The 23,532-nt window shown below is 54.6% G+C and overlaps 1 protein-coding gene across 1 annotated transcript; it reads right to left on the bottom strand.

Annotated features, from left to right (window-relative positions):
* Positions 1 to 383: 383 nt before the first annotated feature.
* Positions 384 to 23,323, bottom strand: CHD5 (chromodomain helicase DNA binding protein 5). The gene is made up of 42 exons (XM_062507383.1): positions 23,254 to 23,323; positions 22,035 to 22,165; positions 19,173 to 19,352; positions 18,623 to 18,741; positions 17,887 to 18,125; positions 17,405 to 17,529; positions 16,176 to 16,299; positions 14,632 to 14,798; positions 14,333 to 14,551; positions 13,637 to 13,846; positions 13,342 to 13,553; positions 12,238 to 12,369; positions 11,628 to 11,736; positions 11,140 to 11,331; positions 10,854 to 11,054; positions 10,348 to 10,485; positions 9,812 to 9,933; positions 9,454 to 9,627; positions 8,624 to 8,765; positions 8,292 to 8,423; positions 7,693 to 7,810; positions 7,120 to 7,244; positions 6,534 to 6,765; positions 6,331 to 6,456; positions 6,025 to 6,197; positions 5,692 to 5,866; positions 5,192 to 5,284; positions 4,712 to 4,800; positions 4,392 to 4,525; positions 4,034 to 4,178; positions 3,698 to 3,857; positions 3,492 to 3,571; positions 3,246 to 3,372; positions 2,823 to 2,912; positions 2,431 to 2,568; positions 2,083 to 2,191; positions 1,769 to 1,901; positions 1,377 to 1,572; positions 1,031 to 1,191; positions 831 to 945; positions 670 to 720; positions 384 to 446 (listed from the first exon to the last, which is right to left on the bottom strand). The coding sequence occupies exons 1-41, from the start codon at positions 23,315 to 23,317 to the stop codon at positions 713 to 715; spliced, it is 5,859 nt and encodes a 1,952-aa protein (XP_062363367.1). The 5' UTR covers positions 23,318 to 23,323; the 3' UTR covers positions 384 to 446; positions 670 to 712.
* Positions 23,324 to 23,532: the final 209 nt, after the last annotated feature.

The raw sequence follows: 23,532 nt of genomic DNA, 5'->3' as shown, positions 1-23,532 counted from the left end.
CCCAGCCACACCACCGCAGTGTTAGGGATTCCAGCAGGGCAGCAGCACACGTGGGCTTGCTCAAACACCACGAGGACGAAGAGACGGCCCGTAGGGGGAAGCTGGGGAGCACAGCTGGCTGGGACATGGCACCACTGGCCTCCACTCACCCCCACACCTGCCAACACAACCAGACAAACACCGCAACTCCAGCCCTCCCTCCCTCCCTCCCCTCAGCCCACCTTGCCCAGACAAACTCTTCAAGTCTTCAATAAGAAAGTGCAAAAAATATACACGGACACAAACCCCCGGCCCCGCCGCTCCCACGGGGGCCGCAGCAGGCAAAGCACACTTGAAGCGGGAGCGGGGCAGCGCGGCAGCAGCAGCTTGTATTCCACGCAGGCAACGATGGCACAATTTCCCCACCGACCTCTGGCTCAGGGACAGAGGACTGTCCCCCGGGGCTGCTGCAAGAAGAGGGGAGGGAGGGCTGCCCATCAACCAAAAACTGGACACTCCCCACATGCCAACCCCACCTGGGAGGGGCTGCAGGAAGGATCTGCTCCCACCTCCACTGCAAGCTGCTCAAGTCAGAGGCTGCAGCCAGATAAAGGGGAGCTTCCATTTAACCCCCCACCCCTTCATGTTCCCCAGCAAACGGAGCACAGGGAGAGGAAAGCACAGCCTTACCTTGGCTAGGAGTGGGAGCTGCAGGGGAAAATCGTGGAAACTGCTAAATATCTGTGGTGACAGAGAAAACACCTTGCTCACTACTGTCCTTTGGCAGTACTCCTGGACCGCCCAAATCCACCCTCTGAAATTTTCTGCCCAAGAGCAAAACCCCAACCTACCAGTCACGTAGGGTCCCAGAGGCATCTGGCTGTAGTTGACAATTCCTCCTGGCCCAGGACCACGGAAATTTGGCCCAAAGCTATTGTTGAAGATTTGAGCGGAGCCAAAGGAGCCCTGGGGAGGCAAGAAGGGAGAAAAGACATGGGCCTGACCCGACCACGTCCCTCACAGTGAGGGCTCTCTGCCCGTCCCCACGGACCTGGGCAGCTGGGTCTCCTCCACGGGTGGCCAGGCGGCTGAGGATGCTCCGCTCTGACATCTGCAGCCGGGCAGCCACGGGCGGGATGCGGGACAGCATGGAGGGCAAGCGTGTCACATCAGCCTTCATGTCACTCAGCAGCTCCTCCAGCTGGTTCAGCACTGCAAGTAAAGGAGGAAGTACTTGGGGGGACGCCTGCCAGACCCAGCAAGCCGAGAGGAGTAGGCAGCTCCTGGCTGAGAAAACACAAGATGGGGACAGCAACCTCCTGGCTTGGCTCCCCAGGTGAGGGTGGGGAACCCTTCCTAGCCTCAGAGCAGACTCCCCCAGCCCTGCAGGCACACACCCTTGTGCAGGACAGCGTTGGCAGGCTTGTTTCCAGCCAGGGACTCTTTGGAGAGGTGCTGGTGGCTCTCGGCAAGGCACTCCACTTCTGCCAGCCGCGCATTCAGTGCCATGGCCGGGTGACTGGGGTCTTGGGTCATGTTGAGGTACGCCGCCCTCCGCAGCTGCTCCTCGATCACCAGGGCCTGCTCCAGCAACTGGGAGGTGCAGGAGGGGAAGGATGCAGGATCAGACCCCGGCCCACTATAAACCAGTAAACCACGGAGCCCCTCACAAAGCCCACTCCCCACGTGGTCCACAGAAGATGCTGGCAAGCTCCCCCCTGGCTTCAGGGTGCTGCTCTGGTCCTCCCATCAGTAAGGAGGAATCACCAGCCCTAGACATGCCACTCACCTTAAACCGTCGGGCAAGGAACTTGTTCTTCATCTCGAGGTAGTTCCCCTTGTGTATCTCTGACTTGAAGGGCTCGTTCAGGATCACATAGCGTGGGTCATTCTGGATGTCCTGCCAGCGGGCATAGCCATGACTGGTGTGGGGGAAGTGTCAAGGGCAGAACCAGCCAGCCAACAGCCTGCCCACCACCCCACAGTCATACCATGGCTCTAAACCCTCTCTCTGCTCATCACTGCAGCACCAGCCCAGTTCCCACACCCCCAGAGAGGCCTCTCCCGCCTTGCTGCCTCCTGCTATGCCAGGTCAAAGGGTACGTGACAATTCCTGCCAACAGCCAGTAGTCATGTCGGCGGTGCCAGACGTCATAGATCTTGCCAGAGGACATGGCAGCCCTCTCCTCATTCTGCCACAGCGTGTGCAGCTCTGTGAAAGCAGAAGGGAGACAGCCTAGTGAGGCAGCCAGACTGCAGGTCAAAGCACAGCATGTGGGCAGGGCGATGGAACCTCCCAGGACCACAGGCACAGTGCAGACCCAGATCTGCTGCTGCAAGAAAAGCATCAGCCCATCCATGGCCCGTGACAAGGGTCACATTCCTTGAACAGGTTCAGAGCCTCTGCAGCAGCTTTGCAGGAGAGGCCAACACCTCATCTCTCACTCTTACCTGTGAAGCCACCATCAGCAATGTTGAACATGAATCTGAAGTTCATATTTCTGTCATCCTTCTTTCCTTCCTCCTCTTCCTCTTTGTCACCGTTTTGCTGGGCATCACTTGGCTCCTTCTCTTCCTCCTTGCCATCCTCTGCTTGGCAAACACAAGAAATTGGCCTGTCTAATTGTGCTCCACCACTAGACCCCTTTGTGCCACTCCTGCCCCACCAACAGCCATTGTTAGCACAGGCAGTGCCCATCCCAACAGGGTCTTGTTCTCACTCATGGCTCCCGTGCACCAGTGGTGCTGGTGGCATCTTTGCCACCACCCTGTGGGCATGCCAGGCACTGGCCTCACTCTGGGAATTCTTCCCACTCTTCTCTCTCCAAAGTCTCATGCCTCACCTGGTTTGACTTCTTTATCCTCCCCCTTCCCTGGGCTGCTGCTCAGCTCCGCCTTCTCCAAAGGCTTCTCTCGCTCTTGAATCCCTTCATCTGCAGAAGGGAACAGGCCTACAAGAAATGCTTGACATGGAAAATGCTCTGCAGGGAACAACCTACTTATCCAGAGAGACTTTCCCTTTTAGGGTAAAGTAGCTATATTGTTTGTATGTTCAAGATGTTCAAAGAACTCCAAGCAGAACATTCTTCTCCATATTATCAAGTAAATGTATTTAGTTTTCCCTCTTCCTTGAGACGTCTGGAGGAACAAATGCCTCCTAAAATGACCATTTCATACAATTTACAACTTGTTTTTTCAGGAATTTCTGCAGGACTTTGAGACACGCAGGTTTCCCAAAGCAACACAGAGAAGATACACAGCCTCACCTTTCACCAGGAGCTCAGAAGAAGGCTCAGCCTTTTCACAATCCTCTTGCTTCTCTTCCCTTGGCCTCTCCTTACTGCCACAGCTTTCTGGGTGCTCTTCTCTCTCCACTTCAGCACTTGCAGGCACCTAAATGCCAAGCATCCATTCCAGATCAGCCTGCCCCCCCCTTCCCTAGGGAGTACCCCAAGTTCTCAGGCAGAGCAAGGGAAACATCCTGGAGGAGATGTTGAAAAAAGCCACCTCACCTGGCTGTCAGACACCCTTCTGGGCTTCTGCTCCACCAAGTCCTTTTCCTCATGGAACCTCAACTGTGCTTCTATTTTGTCTGTAAGGAAGAGCAAAGCCAGGAAACTGTTGAGCAGGGCCTGATGGGTCAAGCACCTGCAAAACCTCCTAGTGTCTTAGCCCACCTCCCTCCCTAGCCAGACCCCAACCACAACCCCCTGGAAACCTGCAAGGGCTCCTGGTCCTGTGTGTGTGTGTGCTGGACTGGCCGGAACAGGCGTGTTGGGATCTGAAGACACAACTTCACCGGATCTCTTGCTCTCTGGACCCTCAAGAACCAGGTCTGGGGTGCTGTACTTCCCATTGACATGCTCGAATTCCTGGACCTGGGACAGACACACACAATCAGGTCAAAGAGAGCAGGGACATTCCCAGCTGGTACCACAGAGTCGGCATGTCCAGGCTGCTCACCCACAGAGTGACAGGACTGTTGCACCCACCCCATTGGGAAAAGTCTCCAGAACATTCCTGAAAAGGCCCATGCATAATTTTATTTGCCCACCTTCTTCCTTACTAGTGACATGACCCCGATGCGAGTCAGCACGTGCTGGCGTGACAGCCCTTCCCGAGGAACACCGTCCGCAAAGGTCTCAGCACCGTCTGCCCCAGGCTCACACAAGTGTCTCATGAAGAGAGAGACATACGCCCTGCCAAGGAAGCCAGACTTCAGTCCTGCCCCATGGCCTCCCTGCTCAACCCAGCACCACACAATTCCCTGTCACCCATGGGGGAGGGAAGTCTCACACCCAGGAAGGGAACAAGAGATGCCATCTCAATGAAACAGACACTGCCTCCCCAAAAAGAGCCTACAGTGAAGGGGTGCAGGTCCCAGTCTCGCCTGCCTGCCAGGACTTCTGTACCTGAACTCCTTCTCGCTCTTCCCTCGCAGATCCCGGACCAGCCAGTGGGAGTTGAAGGCATCCTGGGGTGGCATTCCCCAGCGCATGATGGCATTCAGGAATGCCTTGCGCTGCCGGGCGTTGAAGCCCAGGACCTGCAGGAAGAAAAGGTGTTGCTGGGATCACAGAGTGGCCTCAGCAGCATGTGGCATTCTGGAGCTTTACAGCTGTAACAGGCATTGCTGGACCAGGACTAATGTCCCAGTGATTCAGTACAGAGGGATCCAGCCTGCAGGCAACCTGGGCACAAAAGCATTGGCCGTGCTCTGGCTGAGGCTCACCTCAATGCTCCCCCCAACTCTTGCCAGCAAAGGAGGGAGAGGTTTGTCTCTGTCAGTCTTCAGCTGTCTCCGGGATTGTCTTCTGCCACCTAGAGCCAAGCAGCATCAGTGACGGATGGGCCAGGCAGCAAGGAAAGACACCTCATGTGCCCAAGGTACCTGCCCTCCCTCCTGACAGGAGCAGAACCCACCAGAGCATCTGCCCAGACTGAAAAATCCCTCCCAGCCACCACTCCCCAGGCCAGGACACTCCTCTGCCCTTCCCAGGCAAAGGGGGACCATGCCTGGTCCTCACGGTGGATCACGCCACAGTCCTGCAGAAGTCCAGAAAGAAGCTTGCTGCCTTTCCTGCCCTTGAAAGCTCCTCACCTGATAGCAAGCAGGGATACAGCCCCCTAAAGAGAAGCCCTGGGCACACCAGTCCCTCCAACCCAGACATTTGCATCCAAATCCCAGGGAGTATCAAACACATCAACTCACTCTGGCCTTCTGGCCTCTCTTCAAAGTCTTCATCCTCATCCTCAGAGCCAATGGAATACTCTGACTGGTTGTCAGAAAGCTCATCCTGCCACTCTGCAGGACATACAGAGGCCAGGTTAGAAGACCCTGGCTGGGAGGGATGTGCTAGAATGTCTGCTTGAGGGCATTTATTGCAGCCATTCACTACCAGGCAGCAGGAGAGGGGGACACAGCAACAGGAAATCACATCCTCAGGTTTTACAGAATTAGCATTCTGTTATGCAGCAAAAACCCAATTTGAAATATTTTGCCCACATACATGTCTTTCCTAGATTCTTCCAGCAAAACCAGAGTTTACAGACCAACAAATAAAAACAAAAAATCTTTGAAAAATTCTACACTGTAATGTTTAGGGATCTGGAGAGTACAGATCCAGGCAATCTACCAGCTGCAGAGAGACAACAAGTGACAGCTCTGTCTGTCCCGTGAGCCCAGCCAGGACCGAGCACCTGTGGCTGTACCTTGGTCCTCCTGAGAGGTGTCATTGTAGTTGACCTGCTTGCGGATTCTCTTCCCTTTCCCCAGGTTCCTGGCCAGATCTTCCTGCTGCTGCTCGTAGTGGTGCCGCAGCAGCTTCTCCCAATAGTCAGGGTCCACATTCTCCTCTTGCTTGATGATCTCCCGTTCCACTTCCTCCTGCAGAGCCAGAAACAAAGGGCTCGAGCAGTCACAGAGAGAAGAGCAGGGAGGATCTTGCCCCATGCCAAGCACTAGCAGGGACAGGAGAGGGAGCAGAGGGAACACAGAGGGATGTACAAAGGGGTGATAGTAAGACTTGATACTGGTCACATTACCACACCGTCCTCTTCTCTCACAACATACTGAGCCACTTTAAAGGAGCTGAGATACTCATTCATGTTCTGCAGCTCCGTGTCATCAGTTGCATCCTGGTTTCGGTCCAAAAGCTTAGAGATGGCAGCATCATCATAGTGGATCACACTGCTGTCATCTACATCCTTATTGTCACCTGGAGAGGAAAGCAAGGGGAACAGCAGCGCAGATCAGGGTGCTGCACAGTCTGCTCCTGAGCCAAGCAAGCTCAGGTCAGGTGAGGGGATAGGGAGGGGGATGAGTCACTCCAGCAAAGAGGGGCTACACACCTGGTGGGGTGCCACCATGCTTTTTTTTCATGCCAGCAGTTGCTGCACCCCCTTTTGCTGACAGTGTGTCTGAGAAAGGGGTAACAGCATCCTGCATGGCAATCCGCTGTCCCTGAGACACCATGCCTGTTGCACAGGGAGAGAACAGTGAGCCCCAGCAGCTCAGAGAGGGCCCTGCCTCACAGAGAGCATTCCCACCTCACCCTCCACATCATCCTTGAAGAGTTCTTCTGTCCCAAACTTGAGGATGTCATCCAGCTCTTGCTTGGTCATGGATCCCGACTTGGAGCCAAGCCCCGGGCGGACCACCAGGTGGGTGAGCATCATCTTCCTTTTGGCCACCTGGGTGATGCGCTCCTCCACAGAGGCTCTGGTCACGAAGCGGTAAATCATCACCTTCTTGTTCTGCCCGATGCGGTGAGCTCTGCTGAATGCCTGCAGGCGGAGCATGGAGCTGGTGAGGGTGGTACCATGCCAGCTGGACAACAAGGCCATGCTTCTCACCCTCCAAGCTGCACGAGAGGCACCCAGTTGAGGACAAGTATGAGAAAGAAGTGAGAATGTTACAGAGCCAGTTTTATGTGTCAGGTCTCTCCTAAACTGCAGAGAGGCCAGGATGAGGCCAGAGGGTGTGGGAAGGGCACTGCTGTGCAGAAACACCCACACACACAAGACAAAGTGTCAGCAGCTCTCAAGTGAAGATACTGAAATCCCAGTGAGAGTGTGCAAAGAGAGGGCACAGCCACAGAGGTACTTACTATACAGGAAGGAAAAGGGAAAGTCAGAAACCTGGATGTCATTGTGGGGATTCCAGTCAGAATCATAAATAATGACAGTGTCGGCCGTAGCAAGGTTTATGCCCAGACCACCAGCACGGGTGGAGAGGAGGAAGCAGAACTGCTGAGCCCCAGGAGCTGAGAACGACAAACCCACAGGTGAGAACAGGTGAGACAGAAAGAAGCAGAGCACACAGAGAGGAGCAGCACTACTTCAGAGGGACAGAATGGCTTCTGAAGCGGGCAAGCAAGAGGCAGGGGTGGCAAGGAGTGAAAACACATCATTCTTTGGGAACCAGGTACTGCAGAACCCAGCTCCAGAGGAAAGGGGAAGCTCTGACATTTGCTGACGTGTTGGAGGGAAAGGCAGGAGCCCCTTCAGCTCAACAGCTGCAGGCACAGTCAGGGTTCCTTGTAGGAACCAACTCAAGGGCGTAATGGCACGGTACGAGCAACCCCCACCGTGTCACTGGAAGCCAGACCCGAAAGTGTGGCACGAGCTATGGGCACTGGCAGATGACCTGCTGCTGGCCACACGCTGCCATCCCCCCATGCCCACCCCTCAGCAAGGTAGGAAGGTGAGTACCATTGAACCTGTCGATGGCCTCCTGGCGCAGGCCACCAGTGATGCCCCCGTCGATCCGCTCATACTTGTAGCCTTCGTACTCCAGGAAATCCTCCAGCAAATCCAGCATCTTTGTCATCTACAGGGAAAGGCGATCCTGGCATGAGAGGGTCTGCATGGCCAAACACCCCTGCCTTCCCTGGGGACCTGCCCTGCCCTAGCATGGTCCTTGCCCACAGCCCAGAGGCCTTGGTGGCGGCAGCACAGCACGGTCAGCAAAGCAAGCATAGCTGCCAGAGGAGCAACACTCACATCTCATCTTCTACAGGCAACTCTGCCAGCCGGAAAGAATTGTGTCTGACTGTCCCTCCCCAAAGAGGAGCTTTGTGACTGTTATCTCCTTTCTAACCTGAGCTAACAGAGCTCTTAAACACGACAGGCACTCCCTCAGGAGTGAGCTGGGACACAGCCCTTCCACCATTACTGCCCTGGCTGCTTGGGGGAGAAGCTGTCACCAGCTATTCCACCTGTCTCTGTCTGCTCCCAGCACAAATTTCCCATATATAATTTTTTAAAATTCCTTTAGAATTTTATTTATTATTATCCCTCCCTGCTCTCACCTGTGAGAAGATCAGAACTCTGTGACCCCCATCCCGTAACTTCTTCAGCATCTTTTGAAGCAGCATCAGTTTCCCAGAAGATTTGACCAAAGAATTCCCATCATAAGATCCATTGGGCAGCACTGGGGCCTCCTGTGAAGGCAGCATCGTCAGTGCCCACAAGGACAACGCACGTTAACCCCATGAAGAACTTCACTTGCATATCCAAAACAAAAAGTCCTTGTACGAAACCACTCTCATGGAAACACACAGTGTTAACCAAAGCAGCATCATGGAAGCAGCTGCCACCCAACATTCTGACACGTTCCAGGGTGCAAAGGCAGGGGACGTACCACGGCTGCCACAGGGAACAGGTAGGGGTGATTGCAGCACTTCTTCAGGTCCATCATGATGTTGAGCAATGAGACCTGGTTCCCACCACCTTTCGAATTCAGAGCTTCGAAGTTCCTTGTCAGGATGAATTTGTAGTACTTCCTGCAGGGGGGGGCATGGGACAGACACCCATGTTAGCTGGGGCAGGTGTGGGACTGGTACAAACAGGAGGGCACTGAATTAAACCCCTTTAGTGTCACTGGAGATGCAAAAGGGACATTTGGAGGGTTTAAAGAGCAATTCAGCACCTAGGGCTGGGTCTTTCCAGTTGCTCTGGGGGAAAATCACAGCCCTGGCAGTGAGATGGACTGGGGGGAACAGCACCTCTACCACCCCCCTCAGCTGAGTGCCAGCCAAGCCCTCTTGCCCCCAAGGTGGGGAAGAAGTGACAGGCCCTTCCTGCAGGTGCCCTGAGCTGCAGGAGATGCCACTGAAGCTGAGCAGGTCAGCCTAGCAGAACCAGAGCTGAGGCAGTAGCAATGCTCCAGGCTGACCCAGGCACACAAGCAGCACAGGCCATGTCCTAGTACCAGGAACGGGAGAAGGAGATTCAGCCTCAGTGTTTTCTCCCTGCCCCCAGAGCCAGCAGAGCCATACTGCAAGCCTGCCATGCCCCCAGGACTGCACAGAGCCCAATTCAACCACACCTTGGTGAGACACAAAGGAACTCTCACTCTTCCTGCAGCAGGCCCCAGGCCAGCTGGGTGCCTCTGACCCCTCAATCCCCACTGATACCTCACCATGTTGGGGAAAGCCAGACACTCCTGGAGAATGTACTGGAATCACTCACTTCTGCATCTGGCTCAGCTCCACTCGCACGATCAGCTCGGTTTTGGCCGGCATGTTCTTGAACACATCGGCCTTAAGCCGCCGCAGCATGTGGGGACCCAGCAGGTCATGGAGCTTTTTGATCTGGTCCTCCTTGGAGATGTCTGCAAACTCCTCCAGGAACCCCTCCAGGTTGCTGTGGAAGCAGCCAGACCCCCACAGCACTGAGCAACAGGGGCACGTGAAAGCAAAAGGATCTGCTGCTTTATGAGTTAAAACCAGGGCAGAGCTCTCAAGGCACATCAGGAGATAATGCTTGTGTGCCTTCACCAAAGCCAGAGCAAGGAGCCACCCTGATGGCCTGGGAAAGTGCAACTTACTTAAACCTCTCTGGAGTCAGGAAATTGAGCAGGTGGAAGAGCTCTTCCAAGTTGTTCTGGAGCGGAGTCCCTGTGAGAAGCAGCTTGTAATCGATCTTGTAGCTATTCAGTACTCTAAAGAACTGGAAAAGAAATAAGTTTGGGTGACAAGGACTGCAAGGAACCAATGTGTCACTGTAGAACTCTGCAGGGTGCACAAGGAGCCTGAGCAGTGACCCCCATGCTGGGCACACAGAGCAGGGTGCCAGCATGTCCTGCTCCCAGCCATTCCCACTGAGCACAGGCAGCAATTCTGTGTGTCCTTGGGTCACAACCCTTGTCTCCTCCTGCACCAGGGACAGTGAACATCACTGGAGACTGCACTGAGCCTCAGGTAAAGGGGAGAGGAAGGAGAGGGATCAATTCCCTTCCATGATAGCCTGTCCAAGGATGGTCAGGCAGCCAGGCTGCTGCCTCTCCGACCGCTGAAGGGCTTTGAATGCCAGAGGATATTAAAGAGGAAAAAAAAAAATCACTCACAAATGCCTACCACTTACTTTGGACTGGTTGTTTTTCAGCCTGTGTGCTTCATCCACCACCAGACAGGCCCACTCTATGGAGCCCAGCACCGCCTGGTCAATGGTGATCAGCTCATAGGACGTGAGCAAGACGTGGAACTTGATCTGGGCTTCCTTCTGGATGACCAGAGGGAGAGAAAAGCTAGGATAAGAGATCAGTGAACAGGACAACCTCCACCTTTGCTGCTGCTGCATGTGAACCAAGACAAGAAGGACTGCACTGCCTGGCAGAGCCCACAGCAGGGCTGAGTTGTGCCAGCAGAACACCCAAACACAAGAACCAAACAGGAGACTAGAGAAATAGAAAGCTCTGGGAGAAATCTGTAAAGCTCATCACAAATCTCCTGCATTTGTAAACAAATAGCTTCCCTCTGTAGGACACAGCTCATCAGGGGCCTAACCAGCCTCCCTCTCCAGGTCAAATTCTCCTCTTCCCTTCTTACTGACAGGTAAAGCAATGGGGAAAGCACAGACTCAGCTCCCACCTTCATCCGGAAGACCTTCTTCCCGCTCCGGATAGCGTTGTCTTCAAAAGAAAACTCATTTTCCCGGATGACCGAGCGGCTCTCCTTGTCCCCCGTGTAGGTCACGACGTAGAAGTCAGGTGCCCACATCTCAAACTCACGCTCCCAGTTGATGATGGTGGAGAGGGGGGCACTGACTAGGTACGGCCCTTTCGAGTGGCCCTGCTCAGGGAGACAGAGCCCAGGCTGTTCTCCCCATACCCAGCAGCTCTCAGCCACCTCGGGGACTGCCAGGCACTCCACTCACCTCTTTGTACAGGGAATACAAGAACACAATAGTCTGCACCGTCTTCCCTAGCCCCATCTCATCAGCCAGGATTGTATCTGTCCCTTGTGCCCAGGAGAATCTCAGCCAGTTCAGCCCTTCCAGCTGGTAAGGGTGCAGCGTGCCTCCCGTGGCATCAATGTACCATGGCTGCTTGTCAAACTTCACTGTAGGCTGGAAAGAGACCCATGGCACAGAGCAATGAAAACCACTTGCCCTTCCTTCCCCTGCACCCAAGCACATCCCTCTTTAGGTTTGTAACATCCAACAGCTCCAAAGGAGACACAGACATGGTCCCTGGCATAGCCCAGCCCCCAGGCTCTTCACAGCAACACCACTCTAGAGTTTTCAATGAAAACAGGGTCCCCAAAGGAACCAGAGGAGGACAATGTCACAGGACAAGGGCACAGACAGCCCACCCTCCCTCTAGGTTCCCATGCCACCCTACTGTCCCCACAATTCTCACTCACATCCACAAGAGGTGTTTCTGGAGGCTTTTCCAGCTTCTCCTCTTTCAGCTTTTTCCCTTTCTTGTTCAGCTTCTTCAGAGGGCGCGTGTCCTCCCCCAGCATCAGCTCCCTGTGACAGCCAGCACATGTCAGAGATGGCTGGAGGTCACTGTTCTCTCAGCTCTGAGCCAAGGGACAGAAACACCTCCCACACTCCACTGCCCCTCTCTCCACAGGAACTCTTCTGGTCCAGTTAGCAGGGGCACTCACAGGGCATTGATTTTCCCCTCACAATAGTCCACACAACAGTCTCCAGAATGAAGAACAGCAAACCCAGAGTACTGTGGTTTTCCCCCAAAACAGGCAGCATAGCCATGGAGACCATGAAAGTCATGGCAGTGCAGGCACAGAGGAAGGAGAGCACAGGCTGCAAAAAAAGCAGGTGAGGTTGCCCAGCAGTCCCAAAATGGCACATCAGGAGTGCCAGCCTTCATCAATGCTGGGCAACTGCTCTTTGAAGAGAAGTCACTGCAAGTGGTGTCAATGTATTCAAAAGGGGGGCACCTCTGTGTCCCAAACACTCACACAGCTGCCCTGGCTCTGCCCAGCTCCCCTGGCTGTGGGCTCTTACCTGTGGTTCCAGTAGAGGAGTTTGAGGTTCTCATAGTAGGGGATGTCTATATCATCGATCTCCCAGGTGCACTGGTCATAGGGCAGGTCCTTCCACTTGATCAGGTAATGGATGTCTCCCTTCTTATCAAAGCTGTAACACGGGGCACAGAAAGCTGATCAGTGAATGCCACCAGCCCCTGGGACCAGCTCACCACGATCTGCCTTGGCAGAGCTGGATCCTTCATCCTCTGCCTTCACCTACAGACTAGGACATCCAAGCTGAGGTAGAAAAACAAAGCACTGACACCTCCAGCAGAAATGGCTGTTCATCTATGAGTGTGTCAAACCATTAAGCCTTACAGGCTGCTTTTTCTTTCCATTGAAAAACCTCATTTCTCTGTTTCATCAGGCCTGGATGGATAACAGTGCTTCCCCTCTCATCTGCAGCATTCACCACTCTAGGAAGTTCAGCTTACTAAAAACAGAATAAACACACTTCCAAGTCTGACTCTGTGCCTACAGGGAAACCTGCTGCCTTGTTAGTGAACAAGGTAAAGCTCATTTGAAAATCAGACAGGCAGCTTTAGTTCTTTCCTGCCACACAGCCTTCTAGCAGAGCTGCTGCTACTGCTTGATATTTCAAGCTGCCACTTGAAATGCAGAAATTCAACAAAAACATGTCGCCAGCCACTCAATGCAGAAAGCCCATCTGCACAGCACATTTCATTCACAGGGAATTTCTTCTACAGAAAAAAAAAATCAATGTCAAGGTTCTGTAATGGAGTTGGCCACATGTTCCAACTCTTCCCCTCAGTACCACCCCATCAGCATCAGAATTTACAGAATGGTTAGGCTGTAACAGGACCCAAGCAGTATGACTGGGAAGAGTGGAGCAACACTGGGCATCCACCTTTGGGAAAATTTGCTATAACTCTATTTTTAATGGGCAACATAGCAGAAATTAAAATAAGGCAGCATGGATCCCCTTCCAACCTCAGCTTCGCCCTGAGAGCAAATCTCCAATGCAACAGAGACCCCAGCACAGGTCAGAAGCTGAAATTCCACCAGGCCAAGATTTTGACCTTGCAGAAGGATGGCACAATTTCCCTGACGGGCTCCTCACCTGTGGTTCAGGATGCGGTGGATCATCATCCACTCGGGCTTGATGCCATAGCGGTAGAACCGCTCCTCCATCTTGGCATACTGGGGGTCCTTGTTCTTCCGCTTCTCCCTCTGGTTGTCCTCGTCCCCAGAGCCGTAGTCGAAGGCTGGTGGCTCATCCATGTCGTTCTTCCGTTGGTAGTTGCGGTACATCACGGTGTGGTAGAGCTCCAGCTGCAGCAGGAGGGAGCCACACTCAGCCCACGGGCAGCGAGAGAGCCGGGCAAGGGCTCTACATCAATGCCACGTGGGCTCACCTGCAGCTCCTTGACCCAGGAGCAGTGCCAGTAGGAGAGGCCTGCCCATTTCACAAAGAATTCACGCTCTGGGATGCCCTCCAGCACCTTCGGTGGGGGGAGAGGCAGCTCTGGGTCTGCGGTGGGCAGCACAGGTGGGAGCGGGGCAGGCGGCGGCTCCTTCCAGGCCCAGTGCAGGATGCGCTGGACTTTGCCCTTCAACGGAGGGCACTGGGGATACAGAAGCAAACAGGCAACAATACACAGTAAGGTGAGACGCTGTCAAGGGCCACAGGGAGCTACAGCTGGGAACTGGGGGGCAGAAGGGGACCCTCAATGCCAAGTGGACAGCCACCAACACAGGGCACCTGAGAAGTGTCCGTGACATTTCAGCATCCCTGATGGGGATGGGTCTTGCCACCAGGTAGAAAAGGCCCCTCTCCATAGGCCACATATCAAACAAGGCTTTCTGGCCATCAGAAACCAGGCCAAGAAGTTGTCAGCCAACAATTCCCACAGGGAGACCACAGAGGCAGCAGAGCCTTCCAGAGCCATCCTGCGCCCTCAGCACACGCACCCACACGACACTCCTCAGGGAGGGGTTTGGGGCAGAAGGCAGGGCTGTGAGGGGCAGCAGCAGCCACTTGAACCACTGGCAGGCCAGGCAGGTGTGGGAGCAGGGACAGAGGAAGGAATAGGAATGCTAGTAACACTCACTGTACAGCGTGGGCAGAGCCATTCACCGTTTGGTATCTCTGGCAGCGGCGGGTTCAGGCAGTGAAGGTGGTAGGAGGACGGGCAGGTGTCACAGCACAGCAGCTCCCCTCCATCCTTACAGACACGGCAGAACTCCATGTGGTCATCCTCCTCCTCCTCGCCACCATCCTCTTCTTCTTCCTCCTCCTCCTTCGGCTCCCACTGGATGCCCTCCTTCTCCTGGGGAAGCACAGCCAGTGTAACATCAAGGGTTTCCCCCAGCAGGCCACCCACCCCCACGGGGCCCCGACCCCACTCACACAGTGGGGGCAGCTCCACTTGCCCTCGGGGGCCTTCTCCAGCTCGGGGTCCAGGCAGACCAGGTGGTAGGCACGGGGGCAGGTGTCGCACAGGATGATCTCCCCGCCCTGCTGGCACACCTCACAGTAGTCCTGATGGTCCGTCTCATACCCGTCCCCCTCTTCGACTGCAAGCAAGGGACAAGTGACAGTCAGAGAGGTGGCAGAGCAGCCAGCTCTCCCGGAGGGAATGGGACACTTGCTCCTCTACCATACAGTTAAGGAAATAAGGACAGCATTTCACCTCAGACCCCTCCTGTTAATTCCCACTACCTCTCTGTCCCTCAGCACCACAATTCACCTTTGCACACAGCATCATCTCACCTCTGTCTCTCTTTCTCTCTCCACACTGTATCATCCTTTGGTTCCTTCAGGCTCTCAATGGAGAATGCCAGAACCTGGAGAGGTTGCAAGGGAGGCCAGTCAGAGAAACCTCCCCAGGCACCAGCACCAGCTGCAAACGCACCATGCAAGGGTGACACGGCCAAGGACAGGACTCCTCTCCTGGGACTACTCTGTTCTTCCTCAGGGCTCCCTGGCACAGAGGCAGGAGCACTCTCAGCACAGCATGGATGGGAAAACGAGGAGAGGAACGAGGCCTTGCAAGTGCCAGAAAGGCTAATCTGAATTCCCAGCTGTGCCACAACTCCTGGCACAGAACTCCAACCTTCCACTCCTCCAGCACGCAGCAGGAGCTGCCTACCTCAAGCACCAGGGCCCTCATAAGACCACAAGAAATGTCCTTCACACACAAGACATGGGGCTAGCCAGCCAGCCCAGCCACACTGATCAATGGGGAGGCTGGCCAGTGTCACACCCTAACAGATCCCCAGCTCAGAAGCTGTCCTTCCATTTCTTGGAAGCAAAAATCCATCAGAAAAGCTAAGAAGCCAAAGGATGCACCTGGATCTGAAATACCTCATCCCAAACAAGGACACAGGACAAAAAGGAAACGTGCTCAGCAGAGGGGGCTGCTCTCCAGAGCAGCACGAGGACAGAGGTGCTATGGCACAACATCTGCACGGGAAGGGATGAAGGGACACACACACAAATGTGGTCACACAGCCACTGGCAGACCCTGACAGATCCTTTCCACCACGGTTCACGTGCCTCCCTGTCCCTGTATCACTTCCACAGCTCTGCCACCTGCCTCTGCCTGACTGCACACCTCACACAGGCAAAACACTCCTCATCTTCACACGGTCTCACCCACAAGCCTGCCCTGCTCTGCTGGGAGCTTACCACAAGCCACAGATCTCTGGGGGCTGTTCCTCAGAAAACCACTTCCCAGGAAACTCCACAAATTTTGAAACTTCCTTGCAGTCATAAGCCCCCCAGCAGCAGGGCCTGGACACCAAGAGAACACCTCACATTCCACTCACACAGGCACATCCTCTCCCACCGAGCCAGTGCCAGACACAGCCCAGAGCTGCACAGGCCAGGGAAGCACCATCTGAACAGGGAAATCCAATCAGAATAGGAATAGAGTACAAAGGATGGCCTACTCCTCTTTTTCTTTTTCCTCTTCTTCCCTCTCTTCCCCAGGCCAGCTGAGCACTCAGAGCGCATGGAGGAGCTGTTGATGCTGGCACTGTCAAAGTCAGATTCTTCCCGTTCCTCCTCTTCACTCTGCAGAGGAAAAAGCAAAGCACACCCAGTCCAAGTGCTGGCATCCCAGCTGTCGTTCCACTGTTGAGACTGTGTTCTCCTGGATAGCAATAACCCTATACTCCCACCCTGTGCATCCAAAGGCCTCTTTTAACAGTACTTGGCAGAACTTTGCTCCCTCTCTCTCTTTCGACACCCATTTCAGCTGTGCCATCCCTCTTGTGTCCATGCATGCAGGCATTCACTCTTGTCATTCCCATAGCATGAAAGAAGTCAAAACAGGCACAGCATCCCATGGAGTCAATACATAATAATAAATCTGAATTCTTACTCGGTAAACTCAAGCATGCAAATCCCCAGCCTGCAGACTCCTAACCAGGGGCTCAGGCACCAGCTGCAGGAGGCAGCCTGAGTTCTTTGTGACTCTCAGGAAGGTGAACGTGTGGCTCTAGAGCACAGGAGGAATTTTTTGTGATATATGATTGAAAATCTGCAGAAATGAGTGGCTCCTGCCCTTCAACCTTCAACACACAGATGTTGCTCACAAAGAGGTTGTGTTATGGGAACTAGAGCTGGAACTGCAACACAGGGAGATGAGGAGGATTGACCAATATTATCAACACCTAGAAGAGCCCCACCCTCAGTCACTAGTTATCTAAGGAAATTATTCTTTAAAATGCTGTTAATTCCTTGAAACATGTCTGATACTGGTGCACTGAGAAGAGCCCAGTGTGCTCTGCCTGGGCAGCTCCAGCACTCCAGGCAATCCCACAGGACTCCAGCTGCTGTGGGCAGGCCCTGCTAATGCAATTAAAGCATCCTAGAATTCTCTGTGACATACGGTTCAGATGCAGTGCAAGAGGTGAAGAATTCCTTTGCAAATGAAATCTGAAATTATGGCATTATCACCCTCACTGCTGAAAGTAAACAGGGTCATGTGATTTTAGCAAAAACTGTGGCCAGACACGAGTCACACAAATCTGAGCCTGGACAGGGGTGCAAGTGGATGGGCTGATCAGGGCCTGTGAGCTGAGCTGTGACGCCCCTGACACGGGGTGACTGTGCCATCCCCAACAAGGGCTTGTCCCAGTACTTCCCTCCCAGACCCAAAGCTCTGCAAACTTACAGAGGAGCCCTTTTTCCTTTTGCTGGGGATTCCTCCAAACCGGAATTTCAAGCCTGCCATCTTTTTCCCTTTTCCCTTTTTCTTCCCATCTTTGGAGCTCTTGATTTTTTTCCGTACACCTGGACCTTAGGAAATTGAAAATTTGTTTGGTACTCTACAAACAACTGTCACCCAAATCACCCCCCAGCACAGTGGAGTAGCAACTACCCAAGACAGTACATGGCACAAAGGCAGATCCCTCCCTTTCCTACTGCTGCTCAGCTTAATTAATTGCCACAAACTGCCAAACATCCAGCAGACCCAGAGGCTCAATCTACCATGGTTCATGAACCACATGCCTCTCAAGGACCTCTGCAAGGGCAAGGGGAGCTGCAAGATACCCCTCTGGCATCCTCTTTTCCTCCCCAGTTTGCTGAAGCTGGCGCTTTGCAACCTTGTGCCAGCTCTGCTGGCAAGAGGAGCCCCCCACAAGTGGCACCCACCCTTCCCCTCCTTGGTTTTTGCCTTCCTGATGATGGGGGGCAGGGCAGAGTGCTGGGGGCTGGCAGGGAGGGCCGGGGTGATGGTGACAGTCTCCACAGCTGCAGCCACAGCTGCTGCAGCCGCCGCCGCCGAGCTGCCCTTGAAGGGGTTGTTGGCACTGAACTCTCGCCACTTGGCACCGAGCACTGTCATCATCTTGGACATGGGGATCTTGGGGTTCTTCTTGGCAATCAGAGGCCTGCAGGGCAGGGGAGAGGGAGAACCACATGTTAGCAGCACTGTGTTGTGTGTCTGCTCCTGCCCTCATGTGCCAGTGCTTCAGCCCAAAAGAGATGGCAGCACTGCCCCCCAGCAGGAGTTTCATGGGGAGGCAGCAGAAACCAGAGTTTCCTTAAGTAAATATATGCAAGAGGGGCACACCTAAACCTCCTCAGAGACCTCCCTTCCCTGGAATAACTGCTGTGCTCTGAAAGGGTCATGGTACAAGCAGAAATTCATTAACACTGTTTTTCTCATGAAACTTTTCATACAAGCATACACAAAATATGGGGTTTTGGAGAGCAGGAAAAACAAACGTTTCAGATGTTTGAGACAATCCTGCAAATAAATGGAGTTCTGAGGACTGAGTTGGGAGGAAGAAGCAACAAGGAGCTGGCAATGCAGAATTGACTTCACAACTTCATCTGCTAACTGAGCAATGCCCACACCTTAACTACCGGGTCCACAGTTCCCTACCTGAGGAATTGGCTGAAAGCTTTGTAATTTGTCAGAGTGTGATAATCCTCTTCCGAGAAAACGTAATCTACATCATCAAGACCCCATTCCTCCATGAGCTGGGCTGAGCTCTTGGGCTCCTGAAGATTTAGAGAGTCATCATTAATGCAAACAGCAGATGAGCAGCACAAGGCTGGGTCTGTCATGTGCTCCACATCTCCCTAGTCAGTGATATGCAGGGATTTGTTTCAGGGATTTAAGAAACAGCACACGCAAGTGCTTAATAAATTAATGCTTCATGCAGTCCCAAGAAACAAACTAACATGGCACCATGCAAATGCCCCCCCCCACCATGTAACACTATGCAAGGCCTTGGCAGGTTTCACAGCTCTAAGAAACTCAACTTCTCCCTGCACTCAAGATAAGCACCAAGGAAACAGAACTTTTCCTGTCCCAGTCGTTAACCTGCAACCTCATCCTTGCCAAACCCAAGGAAACCTTCTCAAGAAACCTTTGTCCAAGCCTGGCTTCAGGCACTAGCACCAGCTCAGGGAAAAGAAGCCTTTCATACCTTTAAACCTCCATCCTCATTGTCATCCTCTTCTTCATCCTTCTTCTTCCGTTTTGCCTTCTTCTCCTTCTTGTCTTTCAGTTTTTTCTTCTTCTTTTTGTTGGGAGAATAGTCACTCCCTTCACTTTCTGACTTCTCTTCAATCTCCTCTTCATTTTCTGACATTTCATCATTGCTCCCCTAAAACAGAAAGGGACAGTGAAGAACAAGCCTGCCACTTCACTCTCTTCCCACAAACCCTCCCTCTCACATGAAACCACCCCTCTCCAGTGGATGGATGCACTCTGCTTCCCCACAGTCAGAAAGCAGCAGGCTTCGACAGCTACACTGCGCTGGAAGAGCCAGAGCAGGGACTGCCCAGGGGGTATTTTTGTTTATTCCTGGAGAGATCGTGACCCATTGCACAACACTGACAGTAACAGATTTACCATCTCAGTGTGGCTGCCTGCTGGGAAGAGCCCAGGTAATTTCCTGGGCTGCCAACATACACGGCCAGGGAATGTCCAGCCTCTCAACAACCAGCACACCCAAGTCCTCAGCAGGGCCGCTCTCGATCACTCGTTGCCGAGCCTGGATTGATACCGGTGGTTGCCGCGATCCAGGTACAGCACCTACACTTGGTTTTGTTGAACTGCATGAGTTTCCCACAGGCCCCCTCCTCGCGCTAGTCCAGGTCCCTCTAGATACCATCCCATTCCCCCTAGATGCCATCCTGTCCCTCGGGGGCACCGAGAAGCACCAGGGCTCGGCTCCTGCCAGCACAACGGACAGCGCCCAGTCCCGCCAGCCCTTCCCGGGCCCGATCCCGGTTCCCTCTGCCCCTCCTGCCCGGAGGCACCGCCCGGCCCCGGGCGCTGATCCCCAGGGCTGCCGGGGCTCGGTGTCCAACGCGCCCGGCCGGTCCCTCCCGGTTCGGAGCAGCCTCTCCTTCAGCGGGGATAGGAACAGCTGGAATTGGGCACAGGATAATTGGTTTCCATGGGAACTGCTGCAGTACAGGTTGAATCTCCCTCTCCGCTGCCTTCCCTGCCAAGGACCTTCATCTGCCTGCGCTGAGGTTCCAACCACAGCCTGGCTGTTCCGTGCGGATTTTTTTCCGGGGGGTTGCAGCACTGCTTCGTGCATCGCCTCGAGCTCCACTGCGGCTGCTGCCGGCAAATTCCCGCGGCAGTGCGGCATGACAGCCCCGATACAGCCCGGGGACTGCAGCGGGCACAGGCACTGGCCTCACACCTCACTCCCACTGCCTCTAGCTCATTTGACCCCAAAACTCTTGAGAAGTTCAGGAAAATAAAGCTCCATTCAAGATCCTCTATCTTTTACCCCCTGACCCCGAGGGCAGCCTGGGTGCTGCTTCATGCCAACCGACAGCCCCAGCATCAGCTTCTCCTTGGATTTGAGAGATGACCAGGGGAACCTGGTTAGAGCTTCCCACAAAAGGCATTAATTAAAAAATAGGAGGGCTCTCAGCCTGTTATTTCCTCCCCACCCCCAGCTCAGCAGCAGCCAAGTTCAGCAGAAGCTGCACACACACCTGCAGGGCGCAGGCAGGTCAGCAGCAACAGCAAAGGGGCAGAGGTAAAAATACCTTGGGGTTGTGTTTTATTTTCCCCCTCTCAGAAAACAGCATAGGAGAAAATACAGTGCCTGATGATGGGAGAGGTAGAGGGGGCAGAGGGCCTGAGCCTGCTTTGGGGGGTATCTGTAGAAAGAGAACATCATCATGGCCACAATGGAAACAAGCTTCCTTGGAGCCACAACGGCAAGAGGCAGCACAGGATGGAATCACCTGTCTTTAAACCAGCAGCTCATCACATTCCTATCTGTACCATAAGAACTTCAATGTGATACATCATCCAGCCACTCTGTTTACAGCTGCCTTGGGGAGATCAGCAACACCCAGCCCAGCCTTGGCAAGGGGGAACATGCCCAGTTGTACTGGGTGAGCAACTTCTCCCCAGCCCCAGCAGGGTAAGTGGGGGGCTGAGGAATCGTCACTGCTCACCCTTTCTTCCCAGCAGCTTGTCTACATTTAGGCAGGAAAAGGGCCAGTACACAAGATGTCTGCTCCTCTCCTCATGTCCAGCACTGTCTGGGGACGGGACAGTGAGAGAAAGAGCCCATGTGGCACAGCATCAGTGAGCCAGGCTCTGGGAGCAGTGCCAGTCAGCCTTCTAAACCCAGCAGCACACCTCCAGTGCAGCCTCAGGGCCTGACCCTTGAGGACACAAATCCTCACCTTCATTTTCTTACAGAAGGCCTAAGAGTCTTTCCATGTGCCAAGTTCTAGAGGCCCCTGGATCACCCCACTTGAAAAAAGCTGGAATGAGTGCAGCCAACACCAGTATCCACAGAAACCTCCAAGCCCTGCCCCAATCATGTCCCAACACGGTGGTTTGCATCTCCCTCCTTGGGAATATGAACCCCAGGTGCTGTGTTGGTGCAGCACACGTCAGCAAGATTTGCTGCTGTCCCCGGATGCTGCACTGTGGTATGGGCAGGAGGACCTCAACACATAGGGCCGGACAGTACCGCTGGACACACCGATGTACCCACGAGAGCTGAGCTGCTCCTGTGGGGCAGGTGCCTGCATCACTGCCAGGAGACATGGAGGCCCCTTCTCCCCCCAGCTGCTCCCCAGTGAACATTGCAGGGGACATTGCCACTCCTAAGTAGCCAAGCTGGGCAAGAGAGCCACATCCTAGGGCTGGGAGAGCACCTCCTCAGTGAGGGAAAACCCCAATAACAACCATTCTTTCCATCCACAGAGACCCAAGAGGTGCTTGCCAGCAGCGCTCTGAGCTGCTGCCTCTGCACCACAGCTGAAGAGCCCCAGCCCAGTGTGAGAAAATGCAGTGTTACCTCCTTCTTCCTCCTCTTGATTTTGGCAGTCTTGCCATCTTTCAGCTTCTTGGATTTCTTCTTTTTCTGTACCACAGCTTGATCTTCTGAAAAAAACTCATCCAATCCTTCCAGCACCCCATCATCTTCTTCTGGGGACAAAAGGGATAGCTCACGTGGACAGACTGCACAGGCACAGGACACTGTGTTCACGATGACAGAGGAGCACACCTGAGCAGCAGACTCAGGCCACAAGACAGAGAGCTCTGTGGCCTCTCCTGCAGACCCTCACACTGGCAGCTACCCCACTGGTGCTCCTCAAGGGTCTTGCCCAGCAGCACCAGCCTCAGCTCTTCCCATGCCCTGATCCTCCTGCCACTCACCCAGCATAGAGGTACGGGCAACCCATGCTGCGCTCTCAGAAATGGGCATAGGGACACCCTGGGCACTGCTGTTCCTGCTGACCCGGGCCTGACTTGGCTTTTACCTTTCCAACCCCCGGAACTCAGAAAAACACACAGAGTGGAAGAGAGGAAGTGTTCATGTAGAAAATGGGTGCCATGGTACCACAGCCACCAAGTTGTTCTGGGTTGCTCACACCAGCTCAGGGACCCAGCCCTGGGCAGAGGCACTGATGCTAGTGCATACCTCCCCTCCCCATCATTATCTTCCCAAACCCAGAGCATTCTAGCATCCCAGCCAGTCTCCACATGTCTTTAGGCCTGTCTTTGTTTTTAATTTCTGAGCTCATACAGCAACACCACTTCGGAGTGGTCAGGATGTATTGCTTGCTCGACTTGCGCGAGGCCCCGGTAACACCTGCCCAGAGAAACTGTGGATGCTACACCCCTGGAAGCGTTCAAGACCAGCTTGGACACAGCTTGGAGCAACCTGCCCTAGTGGAAGGTGTCCCAGCCCATGGCAGGGGATGGAACTGGATGGTCTTTAGGGTCTCTCCCAGTCCAAACCATCCTGTGATTCCATGATTCACTGATTCACGCTGTGCTGGTTTAGGTCTGACAGGGTGGGCATCGCTGCACCAAGCCCAGCCCGGGGTATCAGCCGGCTCCCAGGCACCGCCCAGATGGGAACCGGCTACTGAGGAGGACCGGACACAGATCCCTCCAGTCCGGGAAGCGCGGAGAGCGGAGATCGCCCGCGGCACGGCCGGACCGACCCGGGGAGAGATGCCACTGCCCCGCCCGTACCCCCCCCCGCCGGCCGCACCGCCGCCGCCTACCCGACACATCCTCCTCGTTGTCCGCGTCGTCCAGCAGCTCCCGGGCGGCCGCCGGGCCCCGCATGCCGGGCGGGGCAGCGCCCGCCCCGGGCCGAGCGCCGGGGCCGAGCCGGGCGCGGCCGCTCCGCGCCAAGATGGCGAGAGCCGGCCCCGCCCCCTGCGGGGGACACGCCCCCGGACACCCCTCCCGCCACCCGGGCCGCGCCCCCGACCACGCCCCCCGCTCGCCGCTCCCCAAAAACCCCCAAATTCCCCCCCACCCCAAACCGCCCCCCGGAG

The sequence above is a fragment of the Cinclus cinclus genome, chromosome 23, assembly GCF_963662255.1.
Source record: "Cinclus cinclus chromosome 23, bCinCin1.1, whole genome shotgun sequence".
Lineage (NCBI taxonomy): Eukaryota > Metazoa > Chordata > Aves > Passeriformes > Cinclidae > Cinclus > Cinclus cinclus.
This window is presented reverse-complemented; position numbering and strand designations above follow the sequence as displayed.

Bases quoted from the DNA above. Each gene is read 5' to 3' on its own strand.
- CHD5 (XM_062507383.1), bottom strand. From the start codon at position 23,317: ATGCGGGGCCCGGCGGCCGCCCGGGAGCTGCTGGACGACGCGGACAAC. The intron at 4,526-4,711 runs GTGAGCCTCAGC...TTCTTCCTGCAG, and splicing joins GAGTTGGGGGGAGCATTGAG to GTCCTGGGCTTCAACGCCCG. The intron at 1,902-2,082 runs GTACCCTTTGAC...CCCCCACACCAG, and splicing joins CTGTTGGCAGGAATTGTCAC to TCATGGCTATGCCCGCTGGC.